This window comes from Cryptotermes secundus, unplaced genomic scaffold, assembly GCF_002891405.2.
Source record: "Cryptotermes secundus unplaced genomic scaffold, Csec_1.0 scaffold371, whole genome shotgun sequence".
NCBI lineage: Eukaryota > Metazoa > Arthropoda > Insecta > Blattodea > Kalotermitidae > Cryptotermes > Cryptotermes secundus.
The window spans coordinates 91,311-118,440 of NW_019741978.1; the positions used below are offsets into that span (position 1 = coordinate 91,311).

At 37.4% G+C, this 27,130-nt stretch overlaps 1 protein-coding gene across 5 annotated transcripts in view; it reads left to right on the forward strand.

Moving 5' to 3' along the window:
- Positions 1 to 27,130, forward strand: part of LOC111872894 (la-related protein 4) — an 82,909-nt gene that overhangs the window by 24,919 nt on the left and 30,860 nt on the right. For 4 of the 5 annotated variants that reach the window (XM_023867153.2, XM_023867152.2, XM_023867155.2 and 1 more), the window contains exons 3-6: positions 13,732 to 13,837; positions 16,798 to 16,959; positions 25,629 to 25,765; positions 27,017 to 27,129. In XM_023867153.2, coding sequence (XP_023722921.1) covers positions 13,732 to 13,837; positions 16,798 to 16,959; positions 25,629 to 25,765; positions 27,017 to 27,129 — 518 coding nt within the window. Of the gene's footprint in view, positions 1 to 5,029; positions 5,124 to 13,731; positions 13,838 to 16,797; positions 16,960 to 25,628; positions 25,766 to 27,016; position 27,130 lie in introns of those variants that run through there. The other variant, XM_023867156.2, reaches the window with a different exon arrangement.

The following is a 27,130-nucleotide window of genomic DNA, read 5'->3' on the forward strand; positions in this document are numbered from 1 at the left end:
ATCCCTAAAGGGTTTTCTTTTTCGTTGCCCTCGGTTCCTTTAGGCAAATGCCAGGATAATACCTGGATTAGGCTACGACCATTGACTTCCAAGCCCTTTCTAATTCGTCATTCGTCCTATCATGCGATACTTAGCGCGTTCTGAAACAACCCACTGAAAAAAAAAAGGTTGGGTTCCAGGTGACTGTCGTAAAATGGCTTTCGACTTCAACAGGAATATCTTCATAGCAATTTTCTGTTCTTACCACCCACTGATATTATGACGTTAACAGAATAAATACTCCGCTTAAATCTTGCTTCGATGTTCAGTGATGGAGATTAGCTGGCTCTAATGGGCACAGCTCAGTGAAGTAGGAGCCTCTCCTCCATTACACGTGACAACAGATCCAGTTTTCGAAACGTTATGTTTGAAAATGCCCCGGGCGATGAACACTATTCAACATACGGTAATAGTCACAGTCGGTCAAACACAGGTTTCCATACGACGGATGTGTTTCATTCCACAACTCTTTTTAACTAGCCAAGCCACCAGACGGCATCATCTTCACTTATTAATTTGTTTCCTATATTAATATTGATTGATATTGTGACATGACGCATGAAAACCGGAATAGCGGAGCCAGAGTAGACGTTCGTTGCTATGCAATGACTCGCTAAACACGTTACCGCGGGAACGAATACGCAAGCAACAATTGACTATAAAGATGGAAATAGTGTTTTCTGTTGGGTCCGCACTTAGACTATATACTGAGGACCGTCAGTCGGCCAGTCGTAAAGTGGCTCGGACTCTGACAATGTGACTTTGACTTTGACTTGATCTGATAGAATAATTGAAAGTGTCTCTTTAGACGTCAGTCGAGGATGATAGAGAAGAGATGGCAACAAAGAAATCAGGTGGTGCGTATGTGATGCAGTTACAATGAGACTGGTAAAATTATTGTGTTGAAATCCGTTGCCAGGATACGATTATTGAAGACTGAGAACCCTAGTGTGTGTGTAACGGTGAACTGTAAAGTGCGTAGATCAGCGATAGCGCTGAATTACGTGTAGTTACGAGTTGAGTGTATAAGTGCAATAAATCCAATCATCCAATCCAAAACCCTGTGAAAAAGTCACACCTCTAATACACGTGACAATATTTATTTCTCGTTTTGAAACACCTGAGGTACAGCGATGTAAAAAATGCCCCCCATTATATTTCGTGGAACTGTGTTCTTTGTGCGCTCAAGTAGGCAGAACTTTCTGTAACGCCATCTGGGGATACTACCGCTCAGGAGGTTCATTGGCTTTTGATTTGCGTTATATCCATGGGAACCGAAACTAATCAGTGAAATAAGACGAAGGTAATTTTCTTTAAAATTTGTTGCGCGAAATGGCCGTTATCGTTAAAAGTGCTGTAACAAAGCTGACTAAATATTACTCAGTTAAGGGGATTTTGCCTCCTACCGCCGCCTCAAAGTCCCGTATTGAATGTCACAACAAATACTGTTTCTCTTGGAACTGCCATCTTCCTGATATGTTCTAATTATTTAGAATTTATTTTGCTTGGTTACGACTGATCTTATCAGAAAAAATCATATACTTTTCATTTTCTTGTGATTTATTTTATGATACTGTCAGTATCTCAAACTGTGTAGAGTCCACTGTTAGGATGATTAGCAAATGATTACTTTGTTCCATGTCCATTTTACTGCATGTGAGCGATCTAGATTAAAAGTTGAATGTTAAACCTAAATTACATTTTGTTGACCCATTTTGTTTTGTTCAGTTTGTAGCGTTTAAGAGTAACTTTCCTAAATGCTTATGTGTTATGTTATTAGAGAAAATTATTGGGAATCATCAGCATGGTTTCACCATAACAGATAGCTATTGATCACATATTCTGCTACCAGCAGATAATGGAGGAAAAAATTTAGTAAACCAGAATGTCAGTATATCAGTTCTTTGTATGAATATAATGAGGGTCTATGATTTAGTTATGAGAGAATTATTATACAACTTTCTCATTGAATTTGTATACCCATGAGTATATTATAGTCAGGGAAAGAATGATCACAGATTCTTTCTCACCATTTGCCTAGCAGGTAGCATCTCTCTGTGTTCCTACCATCACTCCAACCGTCACTTATATTCCTGCACTCTCTCTCTCTCTGTACATTCTCCGTTTGCTTGTTGGTGTTGATGGAGGGGAGTTGTGTGGTGTAGATGTGGAGATGCAGGCAGCCTATTTTAATTCCCACCGTTCATGTTCATTCTTTGCCTGATCTGAATTTATTTAGGCTAATTAGAATGTGCTTGAAAGTAACTTACAATAAATGTCTGTAAGGGTAGATATTTGCCTGACACAATCAAAAAAGCAGGAAAACCAGGACAAATAGGAACTTAGTGCAACATGTCAGTTATTGGTATATTCTGATAATTTATTGGCTGGAAACATAAATACCATAAAAATAAATCTAGAAGGTATCTTAGATGCTTATGAGGTTAGTCTAGATGCGAACACACGAATGTCTCATCATGAGAATATATCGTGGTGAGGGGGTTTGAGTATGCCAAGGACCCTGAGAGCTATACCAGCGGTAGCGTAGCTACTGGCAGGGCCTCCCTTGCTGGACAGGTCAAAGGGTAGGCATCAGACGAAGAGAGACACCAAAAACTGATGTCGGAAGCAGCGTCATCAGCAGCGACTTGAAGCACAGAGCAAATGATGCTCGAGATGGTTCAAGTTCGTATAGCAACAGGCGTGACCAGAGTGGTTTGAACGGCTGTTGTACTGCGATGTGGAAAGCAAATGGAAAAACTACCACATTATCACTTTTCCTGGATAGTCTCTTTCCAAAAACAGAAGATCGCATTAAGTGGAGAAACTGTTTTGGAAGAGACTGTGGACCTGTCGCCTGACAGATTACTGATGATGATAAAGATAGCTAATATGTTGTTTTTTTGTTTTTTTAATTTGAAAGTTCAAGTATTTTATTATGAGACTGATATATCAAAACTGCATTCACAAGGAAGTTAAGAAGAGATTAAATAACATTCAGTTCTGAACTTTTTGTCTTCCCATCCTGGTAACTAAAAATGTAAAGATTAAAATATACAGAATTATAAATTATCACTTATTTGATGTTGATGTGAAACTTGGTCTTCGTATTAATATAAGAATATCTATTAAAGTGTTTTAGAGACAGATCCTGAGGAGAATTCTTGAACATAAGTGGTTTCAAGTAACGGGAGTCTGGAATAATGAAGACCTTCATAATTTATGCTCTTCATCAGACATTGTTAGGATGGTCCAACCAAGGACGAGATGGATGGGACATGCAGTACATCTGGGAAGGATCAGAAATGTACACAATTTTGCTGCTGTTGAAAAGCTTGATGGAAGACCTAGATATAGATGGGAGAATAATATTAAATTTTATCTTAAAGATGTATGGTAGCAGGGTGTGGAGTACATTCATTTTGCTCAGGGTAAGGACCACTGACAGGCACATGTAAATATGCAATGACCCTTCATATTGCACAAAAGGCAGGAAACTTCAGGATTCTGCTCCAGGGAGTTTAGTTATATTATCCCTATCAATTATGAGATGCATTACTAGCGTTGTATATCGCCCCATCCATGAATCTGTATTATATGGAGTTGTTACTTAATGCTTCATCATCTAGACTCAGTAATGTTTGATTTTCCCCTCCTATAGGAACAGATGCACTGACCTTTGGCCCTGGAGGGTGGATTGATTCCAGGGCCTTTCCATTCATGATAAATAAGGCAAGAACTACCATCAGTTGTGTCAGTAACATTGCACCGGTAGGGTTTTTTCCAGGGTGGGGGTCAAAGCCACATTTGCAGCATTTGTTAATATTCCTATATATCATCCTATGATCCCAGGGGCAGAAGAAAAACATTTTTAAAAATCACTTTAATTTTTGTATTTGATACTAGGTATTTTTCTGTCTTCTCTTGATCTTTTGCAAAAATTCCGGGTTTGCAGCCCTCCCTATTGATGCTGATGCTCAGTAATTGAATAATGAACCTTCAGTTGTTAGCCAGTTGCTTCTTCACCTAAGTGGGATTATGTTACATTTTCACAGCTTCAGATACAAGTGTGGCAGATTCGGTGTTGTTTTATATTCACTCTTATACATATTTCAGAGCACATTTGTCATTACAGCAGTTATATACTTGTGCATGTAAATGTATGTATGAAGATGTATTCATGCATTTTGTAAGAGTAATATGTGTCAAGAATTACATTCACCACCCACACAACAAACAACACTTCTGTACTTGTGTCAATGACTGAACTAAAATTCTGGGAGAAGTTTCGCAATCTGTAGTTTTCAGTGGGATAAAATCTCAGAATCAATGGGAGGAGGACTTAGAACATGCACAGAAGAGATTAAAAATACATACAAAATTTTGCTTTCAACAAGCATGAAAGAAGAGACCACTTGGGAGACAAAGTTTAGAGAGGGAGAAATTGGAATGGATCTTCAAAAAATAAAACAGGACTCGAATCTATTCATATGCACACCAAATGGCAGCCTGTGGTAAACACAGCACTTAACCTTAGCATTCTCTAAACGGGGCAAGATTTCTTGACTCTCCCAGCGACTATTAGTTTCTCAACGACTTCGTTAAGACGGCAGAACGTAACTGTGTGCGCGCATACATATAACCACATGCACGTCTACAAAACATAGGTTATCGATTTAAATTCTTATTAATTTTGAAACGTCTGGTATGAACGAACTCAAAGTGGACATGAAGTGCTATAGCTTCGTACTAGTGATTGTGACGTCTGTGAACGCGTCTTTCTGTACACGTTTAAAGCACTGATCCTTTTAACCGATATGTGAACACGTTATCCAATATGTTATTTCGCCACGAGAAATGAATTACTTTTTACTTTCTGATGGCATTTCGTCCCATTATATAAAAACGGTTTCCGTTTCGCAAGTTTCTGCAGATAGATACATTCGCATTTATTCCGTCAGATGGTAGCATGAGTCGCTGTCGCAACCCCATGATGCAACGTTTCTGTGGCATGTGCCTTCGGTGTCGGCCATTTTGCAGGTTTCCGCGAGAAATTGTGTTGAGTTAGAAGACTCTTCACAACGGTAAGGTTTTGTAGTTTTGTGGAATTTACATATATATTGCACTTTCAAAATGATACCTATTATAGGTTTATAAGTTTTCACTTAGAAATACGTTTCATTGAGATGGTGAGCCTGGAAATTACGAATGCATCCGTTCACTAAGAAAAGTTCGATAAAAGAAGCCTAATGATAAGGCACATGGTTTCCTGGTTTGAGAAGGAAGTGAATATATGTACGTTTACGCAAACGTGAGATCGACGTAAATATATTGATTCGTACCGCATTAAATAGTTCTCCAGTGCAAGAGTCGCATTTTACAATGCGTCAATACGTTAAATATGTAGCGCACGATCAGATATGGCTCCTGCAGTGCACTGAGTCATGCTCTTCTGATTTTAGTTTTCACGTGCCCCGTTCAGAAGTTTTGTTCCCTTTGCAGGTTAATGTTTAGTGATAAGTGATTTTTAATCAGATTAGAGTTACAATATGTTATTGATGTACCGCCTGTCTGCTGGAGGCAAGCGTGGAGGAATTAGATCGTTTGAACATCATGATTTATTCTACATTGGGGTGTAGTGTCATCATATCTTACGCCTGAAGTGCTGTGTCAAGTTTGGATCGTTGTCTCCTAGTGGAAAGTTATGTTTGTGGTGGGGTTACTGCAATTGTAGCCACTAGGGCTGTACATGTGAACATTATTGCCCATAATATTAAAAAAGTCTTTTATATTTAATTTATTTTATGTATTTCATTAAAAAAATATATGTTAAGATGTTTCATGACTTCTGTTGCAAGTTACAGAACTTAAAGAAAGGTGTAGTTGTACCTTGAAAACCTGTGACCCTCTTAGTAAGTCATGACCTGATAAGTTATCCTAGTCCATTAGACATAAAACAGTTTGCTGTTACACTGGTATGTTTATATAAGCTGTCCACTGAATTAGGCATGGGAAGTAAAATTCGCATAACAATATAGTGCCCTTGCCCCAGTTAGCTCTTGTATCATAACTTCTGTTTAATGACAACCATAACGGGATCAAAATTTTGTGTATGAACTGTAAATTGTTCAGTAATGTCATATATATATATATATATGTGTGTGTGTGTGTGTGGTTCCCCTGCCCCCAATATGTCTTTTGTCACTTTCTGTTTCCTTTTTCATCGCCAATTTCACAGAGTTTTGTCTGTGAGGTCATGCTTTGCTGCTTAGGTGCATGTAGAAGTGTCCAAAGATTACCATAGATGACTCACATGATTGTTTGAGTGCAGAAAAGAAAAAGCACATGACAGCCAATGATGATTACTATGCAAGATTTTTTATTACAAGGTTACCACAGATTATATTTGAAAATTTGTACCGTATTTAGCCTTTGGGACTTCTAATCTAGTGGGTATCAGAATTATTGTTTGTATTGTTTCTTTATTTCATTCCTGCCACACCTAAGCAAATACTTTTATAATTGCTATCACGTTGCTTCTTGTACTAGAAACAATTATAGCAGGGTACATGAAAATTTATACTAGAAAAGATGTTTCTAAATTTCCTTTATATGAGCATAACATAATTATCAAAGAATACAGAAATGTAAATTGTTATATATTTCAGCATCTAAATATTTGGTTGTAGTTAAAGTTTCATTGGGATAAATGATCTGGTGTAGTACCTTATGGCGATATGTCAGTACATTCTTCCAGTGTGATGTTTCTAGGCACATGACTTGGTGCTAAGCATTTTGACTTCTTGGGAAGAATTAGATTCAAATTACATCAGAATCACTAGTTAACAGGCTCATGAGTGATTATGAGGGTTAAGCTGTATCTTGAAATAGGCCATAACCAGTTCTTCCATCATTTCCAGTTCATTTCACATGTTATTGCCTTATCTAGTGCTGTAGTCCTGCGACAGTTTGATTGCTTGCATCAGCACTCGGTTCTCTCTGCTTTGAAACAGTACTGGCCAGCTATCACATGTTTTCCAGGTTTGTTTTGAAACTCTCCCCTTTGGAGTAAATCATCCAACTGTTCTTCCCACAATGAAGGTTTTTATCTTAATTCTGGCCACTGCTGGTTTGCAGTTGCATGCTTATATGTTGGAGTTGAAATGATCTGGCAACAGCTGTCTTAATTTTTTACCCAAGGTGAAGTTTTCTGTGTTACGTGGAGATGGGGTTGAGGACGTTTATGTAGCTTCTGCAGTGGTAATGGCTGTCAGGGTGGCACATGGCAGTAGTCCACATCACTAGCTCTACTTTTTCTAGTTCATCTCCCATTATAATTTTATCTCGCCCAACACTAACCCTTGCTGTAAGCCATTAAATACTGTACAGGTAAATGATTCTGATACTTGTGGTTTTTAAATTTTTAATCACATGACTAAGAATTTGCTGTGGTGTCAGTGTTAAAGAACTGGGATAGCACACTTGGGTTAGTGAGTAGACTATGGGCTAGAAGACTGGGGTTCAATTCCTAGCAAGGGCAAGAGATAGAGTTCAGAGCATCCCTGCAGCTCACCCAGCCTTCTGTTGAATGGGTATCAGGCTGTATCCATGGGGATAAAGCAGCAGAGGTGTGGAACTGACCAATCATACATCTAGTGATGAGGTTAAGAATGGTTGAGCTGTACCTTCACTCCTCCATATCCTTCATGGCATAGTGCTTAATCGTATAATTAAAATACAGGGATAAATTTAATTTAATTGTGTAGGACATTGGTTTTAAGCTGGTTGCTAGGAAGTATATGTAATGGGTCTTGAAGTGAAATTAAATAAATAGTGTAAAATTGTCTGTTATGAGCAGAAGAGAAGAGTTGTTCCATGAACTCTATAAGGCTTTTACATGACATTAATGGCCTTGAAATCTTATTTACATGATAAGTGTGAAACTACCTGGGAAAGGAAGGGTATTACTACCTGTAAGAGGAAGGTTCAAACCATCAGTAAAGGGGGGTTGCAGATACCTGAGATAGCTCTTTGGCTTTCACTGTAAACATAAGCCAGGCTCCTTATTGTACAGTGAATTCAGAATATTTCCCAAACTAGTATGCCTGCACTCCATTTCCTTTAGTGGGTTACCTACTTCTTGGGCTTCCAGAAATGTGGGTCACGTGCCCAAGAAAACCTGTAATTTAGAAGGTTTAGAGCTTGATGTTACAGTTATAATTGCAAAATTGGAGAAGTTGTGATAACAATTTAGTTCAGTTCATTATTATTTATTTGCCAAGTCAACAACTACAAGGCCAATTACAGACACAGCACAGTGTAGATACAAGTAATTACATTATGGACAAACACAACATAAAGTGAAGAGACAAATTACAGGCAAGCACTGAAGGAAAATAATCAGGTCCAATCCTCTGTAATGCAGCGGTGCTTTTCCCATGTATGGCATTTAAGTTATGTTAAATTGATCATAGATATCAGTTATTTATTGGGATGAAAGTCATATGAATGGGCATAGAAAAAAATAATTTCATTTGCTTCAATTAATAGCATCTCTTGGTTACATTCTGCTGAAATTTATTTGGTGCTATTCTTGCATAGTTTCTTTGCCAGGACAATTTTTCTTGTTGTTTTGAAGCTGATAATAGGCCAGTGAATGTATTTAGGAACTTACACTAAACAGCATCTAAAGCAATAACGTTAAATGGCAGATTTCTTTGATAATGCTTAGTCATACTGATACTCTGCTTATTTTGACTTTAAAGGCACTGAATTCTTATATGAATTTTAAGTAAGCCATGGAAATAATGTGTGTACAAGAATTTAATTGGGGAGGGGCAGATGGTTAGCTAAAATAGCGTGACATCTAATACAAGAATAATAAGTACCAATTTCACAATACTTTGAGGGTTGCCACATTACCATTTGTTACAGAAATGCAATTTAGTATGTAAATATGTTATGTGACTAAAAATAAAAAGAATAATTATGTCCATTTGATTCAGCATTATAACAGGAAGCACCGTTAGAACACTGCACAGAATTGCATGAAATTACTTTAGTGATATTTACAAAAGTGATTTTAAAATACATTTACTCCCTCTGCTTAGATGCTTATGTTCATAGTGCATGTGCATATGGGACACTTTTAAGTTTCTTATAACATTAAGTAATATTCATAACTTCTTTGCTTTCCCTCCTTTCCTTCAAGAAAATGGGGGTTTGAAACTTTTTCCACATGAACTTCCTTAGGTCAGTTGTGCAGAAGTTATGAAATAATGCATTATATGTTGAATTGTATGCAGCACATCCAGTGAATCCTGCAGAACAATGCTCATTTTTCCCGTCTAACTTGACTTTTCAAACATTGTGACATACAAAATTGAAATGGCAGTTATGAGTTCAGTTTAAAATCTGATTACAATAAGGAACACTATATGAAGACCTACATGTATTGTATATGCATCTCAGACATAACTTGGTAAATATTTATGAGAGTGAATAATGTTTTAAACCAAAGTTGTGAAGAAAAATTACACGCTGTGTTTCAGTTTTGTTGTCATCCAACAGAAAGAACATATTGCAGCAAATTTGCTAACTCATTGAATGTAATAAAAGCTATGCAGTTTCCTGTACATGTAAGTAAGTAAAAAGTAAAGCTATCCCTGTAACAGGCCGTGAAGGCCCATACGGTTGTGAGACGTTTAGGGTCCCACATTACCTTGACAATTTTAACTTACAGGAATTTCGTGTTAATGTGATTACATACCAATTTCTGTTGTGAAGACCTCAAAACATGTCATGAAATTGGTTAAAACTAGAAAATTTGGGTCCATAAGTGGCTGAAATTAATGTTATTAAAATTAATAGCGTTTGATCGAAAATGAATGATAGTGAAATGAAAATAGTGAGAGTACTTCAGCATCTTATACTTCATTTTGAATTGTCCAATCAGTGTTCGGTAATTGACCAAATGCACAAATTGTTTTTAGTTTCATAGACCCATTTGTGAACTTTTTTTAATCCAGTTACACAGTAATATAAATTAATAATAATAATAAATTGAAAATGAGTAATGAAGCACAGGGTTTGAAGGAATTAGACATAATGTAATTTGAAATAATATCTTTGGCATTTATTTAGTGGAATTAGGAAGAACCAAGAGGTGATGCATTTTCTTTTGCACATAACATATTCATTTTCTCATATAGAACACTGCTGAACTTTTAACCAATTTAAGAGGTCACTGTCAAAAAGGGAATGAAGATGTGAGATCAGAAAATCGAAAATATTTAGAGTGCTCAAAACTTAGGAGTTATAGCATGATGAAGAAACCCTCCATTGTATAGTGTGACTCGGTAAAAGTAACCCTCAGTGGCCATGCACAAGGGTATGCAGGTTGGATTTATTAAGATATAGCCCTAAATGCTGTCAGTTGAATTTAAATGTCAGAATGGGGGAACAGAGAAATTTAAACATTGTTAAATTGCCAACTAACCATGTTTAAAATAAAACAAGTGTAAAAACAGCATAGTGAGAAGCCATACAGGTTAGGGACTCCCAGATCTTAGGTATGTGGTGAGCTTATAGTCTTCTATAAAGTAAATATATTTTTAGAAGAATTCTTAATCATATGAGATGCTCAGAATTCACCTTTCTCTGCTTAAACTTCAGTTCTTCTAAAGAAGCTGGTCTGATACTAGTTTTAGTTCACTGATGTTGATGTAATTGTTTTACAGATATTGTGCTTGAGTTTGTGCAGTATGTGGGGGTTATTTGAATACATTTTGAAAAAGTTGAATAGTTCCGTTCAGTGTGACTGGTTAAGATTTTCTTATTTCAATTATTCACACCCTTACATGGTTCAGTCTTAAGAGACCATCTTTAGAGGGACACCTTTACATCAACACAGCTAGAAGCCACTATTACAGTACATGTTCTAAAAGTTAAAATATATACATACAACATAAATAATATACAATTGGCTGTAAAATCCAAAGTCTTTACAACTACGGCGGCTGTTTCAATACTTTAAAATATTTATAATTAGTTTGTTAAGATTATATTGGAATTTGTAAACCAAGGTGGTTCGTGTCGTCCCTCTTATTATTTCTTTTGACTGGGGCCAAATGTGCACCAACTTGTCGTTCTCAAGAAGAGCAGGTCACAAACACATACAGGACAACATTAAAGAACCCTCTTCTCAAGAACGACAAGGAGGTGCACATTCGGCCCCCATCAAAAGAAATAATAAGAGGGACGACACGAACCACCTTGGTTTACAAATTCCAATAGAATCTTAACAAAATAACTATAAATAAAATAAAATATTGGAACAGCCGCTGTAGCTGTAAAGACTTTGGATTTTACAGTCAATTGTATATATATATTTTATCTTTTAGAACATGTACTGTTAATAGTGGCTTCTAATTGTATTGATGTACAGGTGTCCCTCTGAAGACCAAAACATATAAGGTAATGAATAATTGAAATAGAAAATCTTAACCAGTCACACTGAATGGAACTATTTAACTTTTTCATAATATTAGTGTAACAGACCAGAATGAAACACATTGAATATACTTTGTTTTTTAGGTTTCACTACAGAAAAAGTGCAGACTGAAAATTAGAAACCTTGCAGGCCACAATCTGCAATTTTTTCAGTCCCCATAAACACCATGTTGAAAATAATGGAATGATTAACGGTGTATGATGTCATATTGTTTGTGAAGTAACCATATACATTTTTTTTTCTGTAATGCCCTCAAAAAAAAGGGCCAAAGAATGTCGGTGACATACCACTCAAAATCGGTGGTCTGTTGAAAGAAATATTGGTCCGGCTGTTTGTGTAGCAGTACTAGCACCCTGTGTTTTGGTCATGAAGGGATACTCCAGAAAGGCAGTGTCATACCGGTACTGCTGTAGTCCCTGTTCTGAGCACTCATATATCCACTCACATGGAACCAGGCTTCATCAGTAAATGCTGCAAGTTTTGGGCGAAGAACACTGTCATATACTGCCTGAAAGAACTAGTTACAGAAATTCATTCATCTCTTGTAGTAATAATCTTCAGTGGCTTGAACCTCTCTGGATGTGTATGGTAGTAGACAGAACTATTCATTTGATTGTTTCTGTGGAGCAAATCATGCCAGGGATTTGTGAGACCAGTATTCTAATCTGGCTCCAATTTTATCAAGCTTTTCCTCAGCATAGTATTCTTTATAGTATATTTCTTGCCTGAGAAAGGTCCAGTTGAACACACTTTCTTCACCAGTTCAGAAATGGTTGATGAATCTGGTACTCCAGTACCTATGGATATGATGAAACCTTCTTTCACACAGTTTATATGATTTTTCACATAAATATTGTGAAGAGAAAACCCACTGCTCAAGTGTTTCACCATCTCAGTTCAGTGATTTGCAGATGAGATCACAAAGCAGATATTTGATTGTCTTACCAGAATAGAGGCACAGAGGGAACAGATGCATAATATAATGAGACATTCATAGCTGTAATCAGGGTGACAGAACACAAACAGTAACAGAGACATTGTATAGCAATGCTGATCATGTCTTTCCTTGTCCATTTATCAGTTAAAGCACATTTAGCTACTGCTTGCTTACCCATCTTACAGATGGTCTGGAGCATTCAGCCTTTCAAGAAAGGCTGTGTTGCATGCCCTAAACTGTTTGTAAAAAGTCAAAGACCCAGTCTATAACAGCAGCTACAGTTTTTAAAAAATGTGTTGAATTAAAACAGTAGAAACTATGAACATGACTGTAACATATTATAAGAAGTAGGTATGAAATACAAGTATTTGATCTCTTAGTACAGAACTTTGACAGTTAATTTGTATGGGGTACTTGTAATGAACTGTTATGATGCTAGCGGCATTAATAATAATAATAATTCAGTTCCATTCTTTATTATTAATGTGCCGAGTCAACAGCCGCAAGGCCAATTACAGACACAGCACGGTGCAGATGAATGAATTACATTATAGTCAAACTTATTAAAAGTCACATACAAATTACAAGTAAGTACTTGGAAGAAATAATAATGAATAAAAGTAAAAGTAAANAGAGCCAAAATAAACTTGAATAAGAAAGAGAGCATCAAGGCGATGTCTCCTAGTACATAAAGTATGTAATTTTAACTCCTCAAGAGCAAGAGAATAATTGTAATGAACTTGAGGAAAGAAACGTTTAAAACAAAGGGCCGCAAACCTCTGCTGAATGCGTTCCAGCTTGTTGGCATCAGTTGATGTAATCGAATTCCAGACTACGGACGCATATTCAAGCTTAGACCTAACTAACGTAGTGTACAAGCTGAACATACAATCTGTTTATGTTCTCTTTAGTTGAATATACTTGCAGTTTCTAATACCATTAAGACTTAACCAGCCAGTCTTAAAAGTTCAGCTGCTGCAAGTAGAAACACATTTTCAACATATGCCTACTTTAATCATTCCTCCTTTGCTTCCACAAGTCACACGCAATGGCCAATCACTGTTTTACAGCCATGTCCCATACTTGATTAGAGAATGTTTCCAAGTTGTGGAGAGGTTGGCAGGTTGGCATGCAAGATACTTCTGCTGCACTAGCTTTTCTGCTTAATATTTTGTACCTTTCATGATAACCAAATGGAATGTGAATCAACATAGGCATGTTACAAAATTTGTTTTTATTGCAGGTTACGTGTACATGAATGGGGACATTGGGAAGCTCCCTTCAGGGGCGGTGTACCCAGCCACCCCTGATCCCCTGGCCACCGCTGCTTCCACAAGCACTGATTACAGGTAATATATTACACTTTTACAAGAAACTTTGATATTGCTGTTTTATGAAGTGCTGAGTCAATCATAAAGACCTAATTTACTCAAAATAGCAAAAGCATTAGCAAGGTGATAATTGAATTTTGCCAAAATTTGGTTAACAGTGTATGATATCAAGGAAAAGGTTTGTGTGCCTTACCACAGCACTATTACTGTAGACCTGTTCACTTACAGGGTGTCAGCCTAAACCGCACTACACTTATGCCTCTTCATTCTGTTTACTGTAGACGTATTGCAAGTTACAAGAAGCTAGTTGAAAACATTACTTTAGAAAAATTGGGGGGGGGATATATTCATACACAGTGTATCTGAAACTTAATTTCAATATGCCATAGTATGTGAGGGTTGAATTCTACTAACATTCAGAGATTGTTAAGTCAGTATACACATAATGTTAAGAGTTACAAATTGCACAATTATAATTCTCAGAAATTGGTAACAACTCCTTATAAAGGCAGCACATTTACAATTTTAAAGTAGTGAGAGTTATGGGTTGAGGTGTGCGTCTCTGTTCTAAGAATACTTGTTCTGTGGGCCCTACCATTCTCTTTGGTAATATGAATGGTTTCCAAGGAATAACTGCATTTGACTGCACCACAAGATTTTTCCTTAAAGTAAAGGCTCCCACACACAGACGCGATACTCAGCTCAGTACGGTACGGGACGATATCTAATTACATTGCGGTAAATGGAGGTCCACACACTGGCGCGGGACTCCGAGGAACACGATATTATCGCAGTCGGTATATCGCCTAAGTATTTCAGTCTACCAAGCGCACTCGGTAGACCACGCTGTATCGCAGCGGTAAATCTTTGGAGGAAGAAGTTTTGCTTTTAGCTTTCGCTCTTGATGAAGACGAAGGTGAATCCCGGTAAGTATTTTACTGAACACTAAATCTGCATAGTTCTTTTCCTCCACATATTCAGTATGTCACACACATGTACAAATATGTACAGTTCCATAATGGGTCTCTGATTAAGTATGTATAAGTGGTTGCTATGTGTGTTCCTATTTTAGGCGAAGGAGATGAATCTGTTGGGTTCATGATATAAACTTGTCAAGAGAGGAACTGGGGGAGTTTTATACGCTGATACCCCAACTCCTGAAGGACGAAAAACGGTTCTACATATATTTCAGGATGAATATTGACAGGTTTGATGAAATCCTGAGAGCCATTAGGCAAGATATCACTAAACAATATACCAATTGGCGGAGGCCTGTTCTTGCCATGAAGTGGAGGATTTTTTTGAGACCCATAGAACTGAAAGGAGGAAATATAAAACACATTGTATCAGCAGCGTGTTTGCTTCATAATTTTCTAGGTCTCAAAAACTGTGATGAAAAGTACAGGGAAGAACTGCTACAAGTGGAGCCATTAGAAGGATAAATGTTCCCTATCCAACCTTTACATCTCCCAAGGGCGGCAAACGTTAGCTATGCCATTAGAGAGTGGTTTGTTGAGTACTTCAACTAGAGGACTGCCCCTGGAATTGATGTTAGTGAACGGAACTGGTGCATAGCCTACATTAAGAATGTTCAAAGTTACTGTATACTTAACCCTGTATAAATATATACAAATTTTTCTACTTGCTGTCTCTGTTCATTGTAATAGCCAATTCCTTCCACTTTCTGTCCTTAGCACGTGAATCCTTGTACATCGGATTACAAGTATCGTACAATAAAGCATTTTCTTTGACGAACTATTATTTGTTCCATTTGGCTACCCATGTCGTTTCACATACGTGTAGATACTGATTGAGTGTGAGTCATGGTCAGCTGGTTATCGGGTGTCAAAGATTCCCGAGTGTCGCGTCTGTGTGCATGGCCCACTCGGTAAACAGCCGTTTTCGTCCCGAATCGTATCGCATCTGTGTGAGAGCCTTAATAGTATCCCAATAATTGAGGTAAGTATAGCTGATGGGTCATTCAATCCTACAACCCTAAATATGGTGAAATTTCCTGAAGTAAACGTGTTAGTCTTCACTGGAGTATGTTTTTTTTTTCCCCCTCTATTTCTTTTCTTTTGGTAATACCTGACAGTATTTCAAATGTTTGCTTGCTTTGCTATGCAAGTGGTGACAGACATAAGGTCAAGAGTTGTCAGCTGTTGGTATTGTGACATGACGTCTGAATGCCAGAATAGTGGAGCAAGAGTAGATGTTCATTGGTAGGCAACGACTCATTAAATGCGTTCCCGCAGCAATGAATAAACAAGCAGCATTGGAGCGATTGTTAGGAAATGGTGTTTTCTGTTGGGTCTGCCCCGAGGCTGTATAATGAGCATCCGAGGCTAACCAAGAGTTATGGCAGCAGTCAGGCATACAACCATTCAAGTGACTAGACTGCCACGGTAGCGAATACTACTAGAAATAGGGTATAGTCTGCTGTACTGAGCCTAGACTGATAGAGACCTTGTATATATTATACATACTAGATATTAAGACTAAATTGTAAATAAGTGTACATAATGACAGTGGACTAATACTATTGGCTATGACTGACAAATGGCAGACCCGACCTCTTGTCAGAGAGGGCCCCCCACATGGACAGGACAGTAACTTTCATCTAAAATGAAACATGACTGACCGACCGACCGACCAACCGTCCGTCAGTTGCAATGTGACTTTGACTTTGACCAGGAGTTAGTTCTGTATATGACAGTATGTAAATGAAGACTGAGTTCCATAATGAAAAGGAAATGTTACATCTGTGAAGGAGGTTCTTTGATACTAATGAGAGCGGTATTGCTTTGGTAATGAGTTTAAAAATACTAAACAATGGAAAACTTGTCAGATCAGGGGATTCATGAAGTGAAGTCTTAATGAATTCCAGCAGCTGTATGAGGAATACTACTAATCTGTATTTTACAAAAGAAGTGTCTGGATCACAAGAAATCCTCATCTAAATATTTACTCTTTTCCAGCACACTGAATGGCATAACAGACTCGCTGGAGACGTACGCCCAAACCAGCACTCCGCCAGGGGGATCGCCCACTGACCCGAATCCTTCTGGACCGGGTGGTGGCATCCCCCTGGACCAGCTAAAGCAGATGCTCTCCTCTCAACTTGAGTATTACTTCTCAAGGTAAGTTCTGCAAATGTAATTTCTTGTGTCCTGCTTTTATCTGTCTGAAGAGCCATGGATGTTTGGAATTGGAAATTGATTTGCTCGAATGGATTATACGTCAGTTGCGTAGTAGACCTTACATTTTCATGAAACAATTCCTTAATCATGTTAACATGTTTATGCTCATTCACAAATGTGTTTATGTGATATTGTATTCGCAAGAAAGGCACCTGTGTCGTCTCCATCTGCATACTTGTCTTGTCATGGCCCCCCCCCCTAGGAAAGTTGTAATGACTTGGTGAAATGTGGCCCCAAAGAGCTATCTGATATACATCAAGGTATGTTTGTCAGTCCATGACCTTAGGAATTTTGTATTACAAGTGTTATTGGTATGCTCTGAGAGACAAAGTGTACATTTTATGTTCCAGTTCTTGTAATTACTGTTTGTGGTGTGGAAAATGAATGGCTGAAGCATGCAGTTGATATGGGGAAATTAATTTTTGTTTGGTTTTTTATTACTTTCATAGCTGTTTGAGATAGATTTGTTGTCACATGCCTGGTCTGATCTTCCTCATTGTGTTGGTGTAATATTGTATCTTACTTTCAGTGAATAACATAAGGTTGTAATTGATCTGCAGTAGTTAATGGGAAAGTGAAGGAAATAGAGAAAGTCTGGATAGGTACGTTGCATCATTATAATATAACTTATATGGCAGGCAGAACATGTATAAAATTGTTAAATATACAAATAAAGAAGAAAATGATGTTAAGAGTGTAGCCTTCAGAATGATAAAAATAATAAAAAAGGAAAGGGATTGCTCACTCCTGAAAAGGCGCAGATGAAGTAGAATATTATGAGCTAGAATTCAACAAACAAAGGGAGTCAGAGTAAATGGTGATACAGAATTTGTTGAAGTACATCTCAGATAAAGCGTAGAAACATTTGTTAGAGTTGTGTTGCCACTGCTCGATAATGAGTGGGATCCCATTAAGAATGAATGGTGATAACCCATGTTTAATAAAGATTGTCAGAATAAATTTGAGAATTACAGAATGTGTTTGTGTGCAGTGTATGAAATATACTCAGAAATAATTATGCTGGCTTACTGCAATTAAGCAGTCCATATAAAAGAACAATCTGGATTTCAAACAGGAACTTGTATGTAGACAATATTTTTTAGTAAAATAGGCAAATAATGTAATAAAAAATAGATTGCAGAACTTGGAAACCCATTTATTACTTACTGTAGGATTCTGACGATGGTGTATAACACTGATATATTGGGTTTCTGGACTTTATCCATCATCCTGTGACGTTTCGGAAACTGGATCTGTTTCCGTCCTCAGGTGAAGGAAAGGGGAAACACCTATTCTGTTGGGTCCGTTAGAAAAAGTCCAGAAACCCAATTACCATTTATTACTATTAGATCATATAAAAGCGTTTGATGTGGCCAGAATTTTCGTCCTTGCATGTTAGGTTGTACAGTTTAAGTGATGGCCATAACTTTTGTTGTGTCTTCAGAGCTAATGTAGATGTTAGACTTCAGTACTTGCAGTATTTCTCATCTAGATGTTATATAAGATCGTAGATAGCAAAGTTAAATTGGAAGTGTGGCAAGGATTCTGGAAGTTTGTTTTTGGCTTTGTCTGATTAAGTAAGGGGTTACTTGTGGGCAACAAGGCCTGGGCAGAAATGACTGTGGTGTTTGTGTTTGCTACTTTGGTAGCTAGGAATGAGAAGAGTATTATTGGTAAGAATATCTAATCTGTTAACAGCAGGCTATTTGGTAGATGTGCCAGGACAGTGTTGTCATTGCATTGGTTGCTGTTTTTCATCCTTTGGTTAGCTGTAACCACAGGCTGTAGCAACATTGTATGGTGAAGGTTTACTGGTCCACATACAGCGTCTGCCATACTTATTTCTAAGAATTAATTATATCTTCATAAAACACATTATATATTGATTTTTATGTCACAAAATGGATTTTCTGTGTTACAGTGTGTACTATTTTGTATGCTCACATTTACATTCATATAAAGCCTTGGCTGAATATCAATTTGAAATAAAACTTGTCAGTTTTGAACAGTTGTGTAGTTGGTTGAGGCACTATGTTACAAGCCAGAAGGTTGTGGGTTCAAGTCCCGATGCGGTCATTGGATTTTTTTCAGTTGACCTCATCCTTCCAGCCACATTATGGCCCTGGGGTCAACTCAGCCACTAACAGAAATGAGTACCAGGAATATTCTTGGGGGTAAAGGGCAGCCAGTGCATAGGGCTGACAACCTTGCTGCCATCTGTTAGCTGATTGTCTAGAAAATGTGGGAACCTTGACATCTCACAACCCTATGGGCCTCCACGGCCTGTTACAAGGATACCTTTACTTTACTTTTACAAAAAATTAGTTGGTCACATAGCTAAAAGTATGCACAGTTGTGTTTTTGTAAAAATGTAATTTCAGTAATATTGTTGTTAAGATCCAGTTGTGTTCAATGTGGATAAGTTTACACTAGAACTATGTGAAGTGAAAATTCACTAAGAAATGTCCAAGAAAATTCAGAAGAGTTTCCCACTACTTAGAATCTTGTAAGTAAAATTAGAAGTGGAATGTTACTAGACTGGCAACTGAAACTTCATTGTGTGTTGATACAAGAAAAGTTGGATGGTACTGGAACTTAAAAATTTTGCTTGTAAGCTTCTTCACAGCCTTGCACAAGAGACAGGAATGACAAAAAAAAATTGGGAGAACCATAACAAATTTATTGAAACTATGGACTTGAAAACCCAGTAGCTTATAGTTTTTGTGTTGAATTAAACTGGCTGAGGATGAGGTCCAGTGATGGTGTCTTTGGACAGGCTAATGAACTTTCAGATCTTCTAGATGTGTACTGGTCAGTGGAGTGAGTCTTGGCCCTGTATTTTGTCAGGGTGGTAGTCTTTTTTCTTTCTTGTTTTGTATATTCAGCTGATATCTGAAGATACTCACTCTTAGAGATGTTTTAGGCCCACAGTAGTCCCAGATGCACTCATTCAGATTAGTACAGTACCAAATAATTATAGTTACTAATAGTTGCAGTGTATTACTAACTTATAGGGTTGTCCATGTAATTTAAATAGTGGAAGCTGCATGGTGGAAGAAATATGCAGTTTTGTGGGGATGGGAAATGTATACAGGATGTCCCAGGAGGAATGGACCAAACTTCAGGAGGGTGTTCCTTATGTTAAAGTATGCCGATATAACCCAAAACACCAATGTCCAAAGTTGAACGGTTACGGAGATAATGGCCCAAGAAAAGTGTGGTCTTCTGGCAGGTCCACACACTGTACCTCTCAGCTGAGAGGCCTTATCTATGTTTGTCCTTGAGTGCCGTGATTCACCCTAGCCGTGCTTATGTAGTTGGCTTTATCAGAACGCGCAGTCAGCACGTTACGTCAGCGCTTGCCATTCATGTGTCATGTATAGTGCTTGGAAACCCTAAGGACAATTATGACATGGCGAGCGAGTATTTTGTACTTCAATTTTATGGCTTCATGTCACTCACAAGTTAGTTTGATGTTACGTACATTATTAACATTACAGAATCCACATATTCCTGCCAGTTTTAATATGTATTTTGTAATCAACAACTGTGCAACGCCGGTCAAAGTTTGACACTTCTCTGGCCATTATCTCCATAACCGTTCAACTTTGGACATAGGTGTTTTGGGTTATATCGGCATACTTTAACATAAGGAACACCCTCCCGAAGTTTGGTCCATTCCTCCTGGGACACCCTGTATGCTACAGAGGGGCTGAATGTTGTGTGGTTTTCAGATGGTTTCACAAACTATAGGTGTAGTGGCACGATGGTATGGTAGCACGATTCTTTATCCACGCAGATTAGGCATACATTATCCAGTTTTTACTTTCGTTTTTAACTGAATTCATGGAATATAACCTATACTTCTGTTTCTTTACATTGTTGACAAGTGCATGCTTGGCACAAATTTTCTATCATGTTTTTACTGTGATTTTATCCTTTCCTCCCACTGATGGAACCGGTTGTCGGTTGTTCATAGGTTGTTTTTCTACAGACCGGGGTTTGTCCAGTGATTGAGACTAGCTCTTTCTAAGGGGCCCAACTGAGTAGGTTTATCCTTCCCCATCCACCCGAAGATGGAGACAGATCCAGTCTCCGGAAACGTCGTGGTTTTTTGTCTTTTTGTCTTTTACATACCAGACGATGGGTGAAGTCCAAAATAAGCCAAAAGAAGTATATGTGTAGTCATTCATAAATACTAATATTGATAGTGAGGATGAAACACAGTTTTAATAAAGAAAGTATTGTAAATTATATAGTGAAGGTTTTGGTTCGTTAATTGCTTCTTAATTTATATGCTGACCAATGCTGAAATATGAAATAAAATATTGACTCCCATTTAGCTTGGATGGAAACAGATTGGGTTCCCCCCTATAGATAATCACTATGGGGGTTTAATATATGGCTTCAGCTTTCAGGGCCAGGTTGCATCAAGTGTAGAGGATTTCAATATGTGTCAACAAACCTTACAGTTACAATCTTCACAATTAACAATTAAGATAGCAAGTGTGGGATTTGTTGAAGTGTTGGAAAGCACTTGGCATTCAGTTGTGGCCTAGTCCTGAAAGGTGAAGGCATGCAGATTATCTTGTGGTTAGGACTACCATGCCTTTGTGTTGTAGGGGTTCCTGTTATCTGTTAACAATACCAGTTATGGCCTCAAAACAGTTTAACCATTATGGGTCATTCTATGTGAAGTCACCCAGAGAGGTCGCTCACAATTTAAAAAAAAAATAATATTTTGTACATTTATTTCTACATATTTTCAAACTTCAAAAATATATTTACAAAAATCGTAATCCCCTCTGTTCTCCCGGTACAGCCGTTTTTATAATGCGAAAAACGCGTTTTTGGCTCAAATGGAGGTTTGCGTTATCTTCTATATCTCGATAACTATTGAAGCTAGAGACTCCAATGAAAAACCAATTTGTTCCTTATGATATGGACTACAAATCATGTCATTACAAGTTTTTGCTCAACTCACTTCCTCTAGGTGTAATTAAGCTTGAAACTTACGTATCGATTTTGGGAAAAACGCTATTTTTCGCCTTCAGAAACCAGTGGGAGGGGGAAAGTATCAGATCTGTGGTTTCTACCCTTTGTTGTTACCTACATGAGGAATATAATCACGTAGTTTGAACTCCTTATCTATTTTCCAAAATATTCCAGGAGCTTCCAAACTTTGCTCTGGGCCCAAAATCAACCATTTTTAACATCTCATATCTCCAGTGGAGAAGCTCCAAAAATTTTGAAATTCATAGCAAATAATGCTCTATTCCAGAGTAACTTGGAGTTAAAGTTATAACTTTGATATTTAACTAATATCGAAGTTGTGGGCACTTTGAATTTTGCCAAAAAAAGATCAATGCCTCATCAACTGGCTTACCTTAATCCAGTGGTATTAGTTCTTTGTGTACTCCGATGAAAATTGTCCAGTTTGTTTGAATGTACACATAGTTCAGTAAGTGTCCACTATCACGATGTCTTTGAAATCATCGGACTTGGATGTTTTATAACACCTGACCATGTTTTCCTCCAGAGGGATGACCTGGTGTTTTTCTCCTGTGTGAGGCACAGTTTTGCACTTTTGGAACCTGCTTTTTAGAATGATTTGATTTCTTGCAACTTCCTCTTTTGGCACAAAAAAGTAAACTATCCCTGGGATATTTTCTGTGTAGAATATTTACAGTTCTAGCAGGCACATGATTTGATTAAAATCTTTGAAGACTGGCTTTTCGCTGCTTGCCTCTTCGTGGTGCTGCCAGTACCGTCACAGGCATTCTTCCTGTGCAAGGGGGCAGAGAAGTTCCATTCTGCTTCAAGTCCGAAGTCTTCATAGTGATGACATGAATTGAAAGAGTCTTTTTGTTTTTATATTGGCTTCCACCGCCATCACTGAAATAACTTTCCTGACTGAAGGCACATTATCTTTTATATCGGCAATAAGAAATTTTTGGAACACAAACTGTGGTTGTATCGTGCTTTACATGATCACTGATTATACACAAGCTTCAGCATTTTGTTATACTGTCCGCCTTGTAATACACAAAAGGGTGAAGTGTAGTCTGTTGATTTACCCAGGGGAAACTTTGAATCTTGTCTTGAACGAGAAACAATTTTCTGCACAATCTGTAAAATTCAAAGTGCCCACAACTTTGCTATTAGTTGAATATCAAAGTTGTAATTTTAACTCCAAGTTACTCTAGAATAGAGCATTATTTGCTATGAATTTCAAAATTTTGGGGGCTTCTCCACCGGAGATATGAGATGTTAAAAATAACCGATTTTTGGGCCAGAGAAAAGTTTGAAAACTCCTGGAAAATTCTGGAAACTAGATATGGGGTTCAACCTATGATTATATTCCCCATGTATGAAACAACAAAGGGTAGAAACCACAGATCTGATACTTTCCCCTTTGTATTGGTTTCTGAAGGTGAAAAACATCATTTTTTCCAAAATCGATCATTTTCAAGCTTGTTTAGACCTTGAGGAAGTGAGTTGAGTAAAACCTTATAACAACATGAGTTATAGTCCATATCATGTGGAACAAATTGGTTTTTCAATGGATTCTCTAGCTTCAATAGTTAGCGAGATACAGAAGATAACGCAAACCTCCATTTGAGATGAAAACGCTTTTTTTTTTCGCATTATAAAAACGGCTGTACCGGGAGAACCGAGCAGATTACAGTTTTTTAAAAAATATTTTTGAAGTTTCAAAATATGTAGAAATAAATGTACGAACGTACAAAATATGAATTTTTTAAAAAAATGGTGAACGACCTCTCTGGATTACTTCACATGGAATTACCCTTACCTTTCATATATGATAAAATTTCTTCCTTGTGCCTAATGTAAATGCCAGGCATTAACCAATTAATGTTGGAAGCTTTAAATCGATTTAAATAACCTGAGGCAGATGATGAGAGTTTCATTTGGAACTTACAAAACATGCATTCTTGTTGAAGAATCCTTCGTTGTTAATGTCGTTTGTGTATCATACATTTGTAACCCAATAATAGAATGCAGTTCTGTTCATAGTCTATCATGTTTGGCCCCTGTCTAGATGGTTATACAATGAAATCTTTTATCAGACCGGAATTTTTTTGTATTTCAGTTGCAAATGTGTTATTGTTTTCATTGGCAGTAGTAGCTGTAAAAACGTTAAAAAGTATATGTAGATGAAATATTTTATATACGTACTGTTCCAAAGATGTCTTCAGAAACCTGATACCGTTTTTAAGCATGGAGAATGGTGAAGGTTACCATATTGCTGTGGTGAGAATCGTAACAACTGTAACACAGAAACGTACTGTTAAAGTGACCAACCACAGCAGAGATTGAGATGACATGAGCGAGGCAGCTTGAAAATATAAATCAGTAAAATAGTTCTAGTGATTTATATTGTATTGAACCATCTCAGAATGTTGTCCTGTGACTATAATGTTGAACATTAAGCATCAAGTCCCTTTACCATTAGATTTTGTGTCTTTTATTTTATTCCCTAAAGATGTTGCTGAAATACTTAGTGGACTCTTCAGTGCAAACCATACATTTTTTTGTCTTGTTCTGTTTTAAAAATTACTAACATTTCTTTAGATCAGTTACATAATACCTTTGTGCATACTGCTTCTGAGTTATAAAATTGCCACAGGATTTTTATTGTAGTGTACGTCTTCAGAAAAAAAAAACTTTTTTCTGTTTTCTGTTAAATTCTCAGCAGATATGCCAGAAGAAACGTAAAATTATTCTCCATTTGTGGTTAATTCAAGTGATGTAATTTCATACTGTTGTAGAGGCCATGACCGTCTCTGTGGTGTAGTGGTCAGAGTTCCTGGCTACAGATTCAGAGGTCCCAGGTTCGATTACTGGCACTGCCAGATTTTCTGAGTAGTAGTGGGTCTGGAATGGGATTCACTCAGCCTCTTGAGGACAATTGAGGAGCTACTTGAATGGAAAAATAGCAGCTCCGGTGTAAAAAAACCGAGATTAACAGATGTGGGGATCCGTTGTGCTGACCATGCGACACCCCCTATCCACTAAAGTTGGCACCAACTTCGCTGACAAACATCAGTCGCATAGTCAGTATATTTCTCTGGCGGACTACAGGCCACTCTTTTTGTAGAAGACTGTCTTAGGTTGATAATTTAAAAAGAAAACATGTTGCTCACAGAAGAAGTACTTAATTTGTTGTTAACAACTGTTAAACTGTCAGTTTAAGCACCAGTGGTACACCATCACTCAAGCATTGTGTTGTTCCCACCCGCAGATGGTGGCACCTGAAGCATGTTCATGTATGCTGCTTTGGGTCATGAAGGGATACTCAGAAATAATTCTTTGTGAGGAGAAGAGATGGTGTATCAGTGTTCTTTTAAATTGTATGTAGATGCATGAATAGTGAAATATGGCATTTTCTTATGTGATTAATAATTTTACATAAAGAGAATGAGAAAATTTGAGTGTGTGGAGTGGATGACTGCATACAATGCAGTTCAGCAGTATAAGTCTCCAAAGAGGATGATCAGAAGTCTGGAATATGTTGCTTGTGCTATACCTTTTTGTTTCTTACAGGATCTTAGTTTGATATTCATTCTTTATATTTTGTCTTTCAGAGAGAACCTGGCTAATGATACCTACTTGCTGTCTCAAATGGATAATGACCAATACGTTCCCATCTGGACTGTTGCAAATTTTAATCAAGTGAAGAAACTAACAAAAGATATAAAATTAATTACTGAAGTATTAAGGGGTAGGTTTAACACTCTTATATGTAATTAGGATATAGTTTATTTGTAATTAACATTTATAGGGAGTTTGTCATAGATCCTCACAAAAATCCTGTGTCCCATCAGGCAAGTGTGCACGCGTTACTTGGCCATCTCACTTAACTCATTTGGACTTGTGGCATAGTCGGCAGATCAATAGTCCAACCAATCATGAGCGCACACACAACACAGCAGATGCTAGAAATGGCTGTTGTTATTTTACACCCTTTCTTTGCACATTCACAGAATGTTCACATTCATGTGTTAATGTTCCTTCATGGAAGTAAGCAAACTTGAAACATGAAACGCTCTAAACCAGTCTCCTTGGTAAAGTGTTAAATGATTTTCAAGATGAATGTTCAAGCCTAGCACCAGTTGTGTCCAATTTCTCTTAAGTGCAGACACATTTTGATTCAGCCCTCAACTCACAAGTCTAATAATGACCCTGTTTGTACAATTGTATAAATATTTTATTTGGAACTGTGATATCCTGGAATTTATCTCCATCTTTTCATTACTTTTTCAAATGGGTGTTTTACATGAACATATATTTCAGTAGGTAACCCTCGTGTCTTTTTCCCAACACAAGAAGTGACGCAGCTGACAGAATGTTTCATACAGTAACTGGGTTTTGGGATTATATTTTTGATCAACATGTTGCACATAAGCTTGCTTCACAGTGGCTTTTCAGAGATTTTTCTTGGGATGATAGTGGATAGAAGTTGTAATGTATATACGCTGTTGATCATACCACAAGTCTGAACAAAGCTGCAGCAAGGTGGCATGAATAGCCTGTGTCCCTCTTACATGACCAGCTGAAGGATCTGAAGGAGGGTCTCAGATGGCTTGTCTGGGTATAGTGTCAACTATAAGTGTACAAATACTGTTAGTCTTTTGAGGTAGTTATGATCCATGTCAAGGTAAGATTTCAGAATTTCTCTGGAAAACCCCGAGGAAAATAACCAAAGTCATTTGAGTCACTACACCTCAGAATGAGATCAAAATAGGGGTTCTCCCAGATATGAAACAGGAATAATAACTAATACATGACAGTGTTTAGTTTAGAATTGACTAGTCTTCTGTTAATTACATGATTATCATATATGCTTGGTATGAATGTCAGATTTGTAATTTCTTCTTCCCCCTTCCATATTAATCCTATATGCCTGAGGTTATTAACTGTAAATTCACTTTTGATTATATATTATGCTGAAGGTATGTTGAATTTGTTTTAGAATCGCCAAATGTGCAAGTGGATGAGGAAGGTCAGAAGGTGCGACCAAATCATAAGCGGTGCATAGTTATTTTACGTGAAATACCGGACAATACACCTTTAGAAGAAGTTAAAG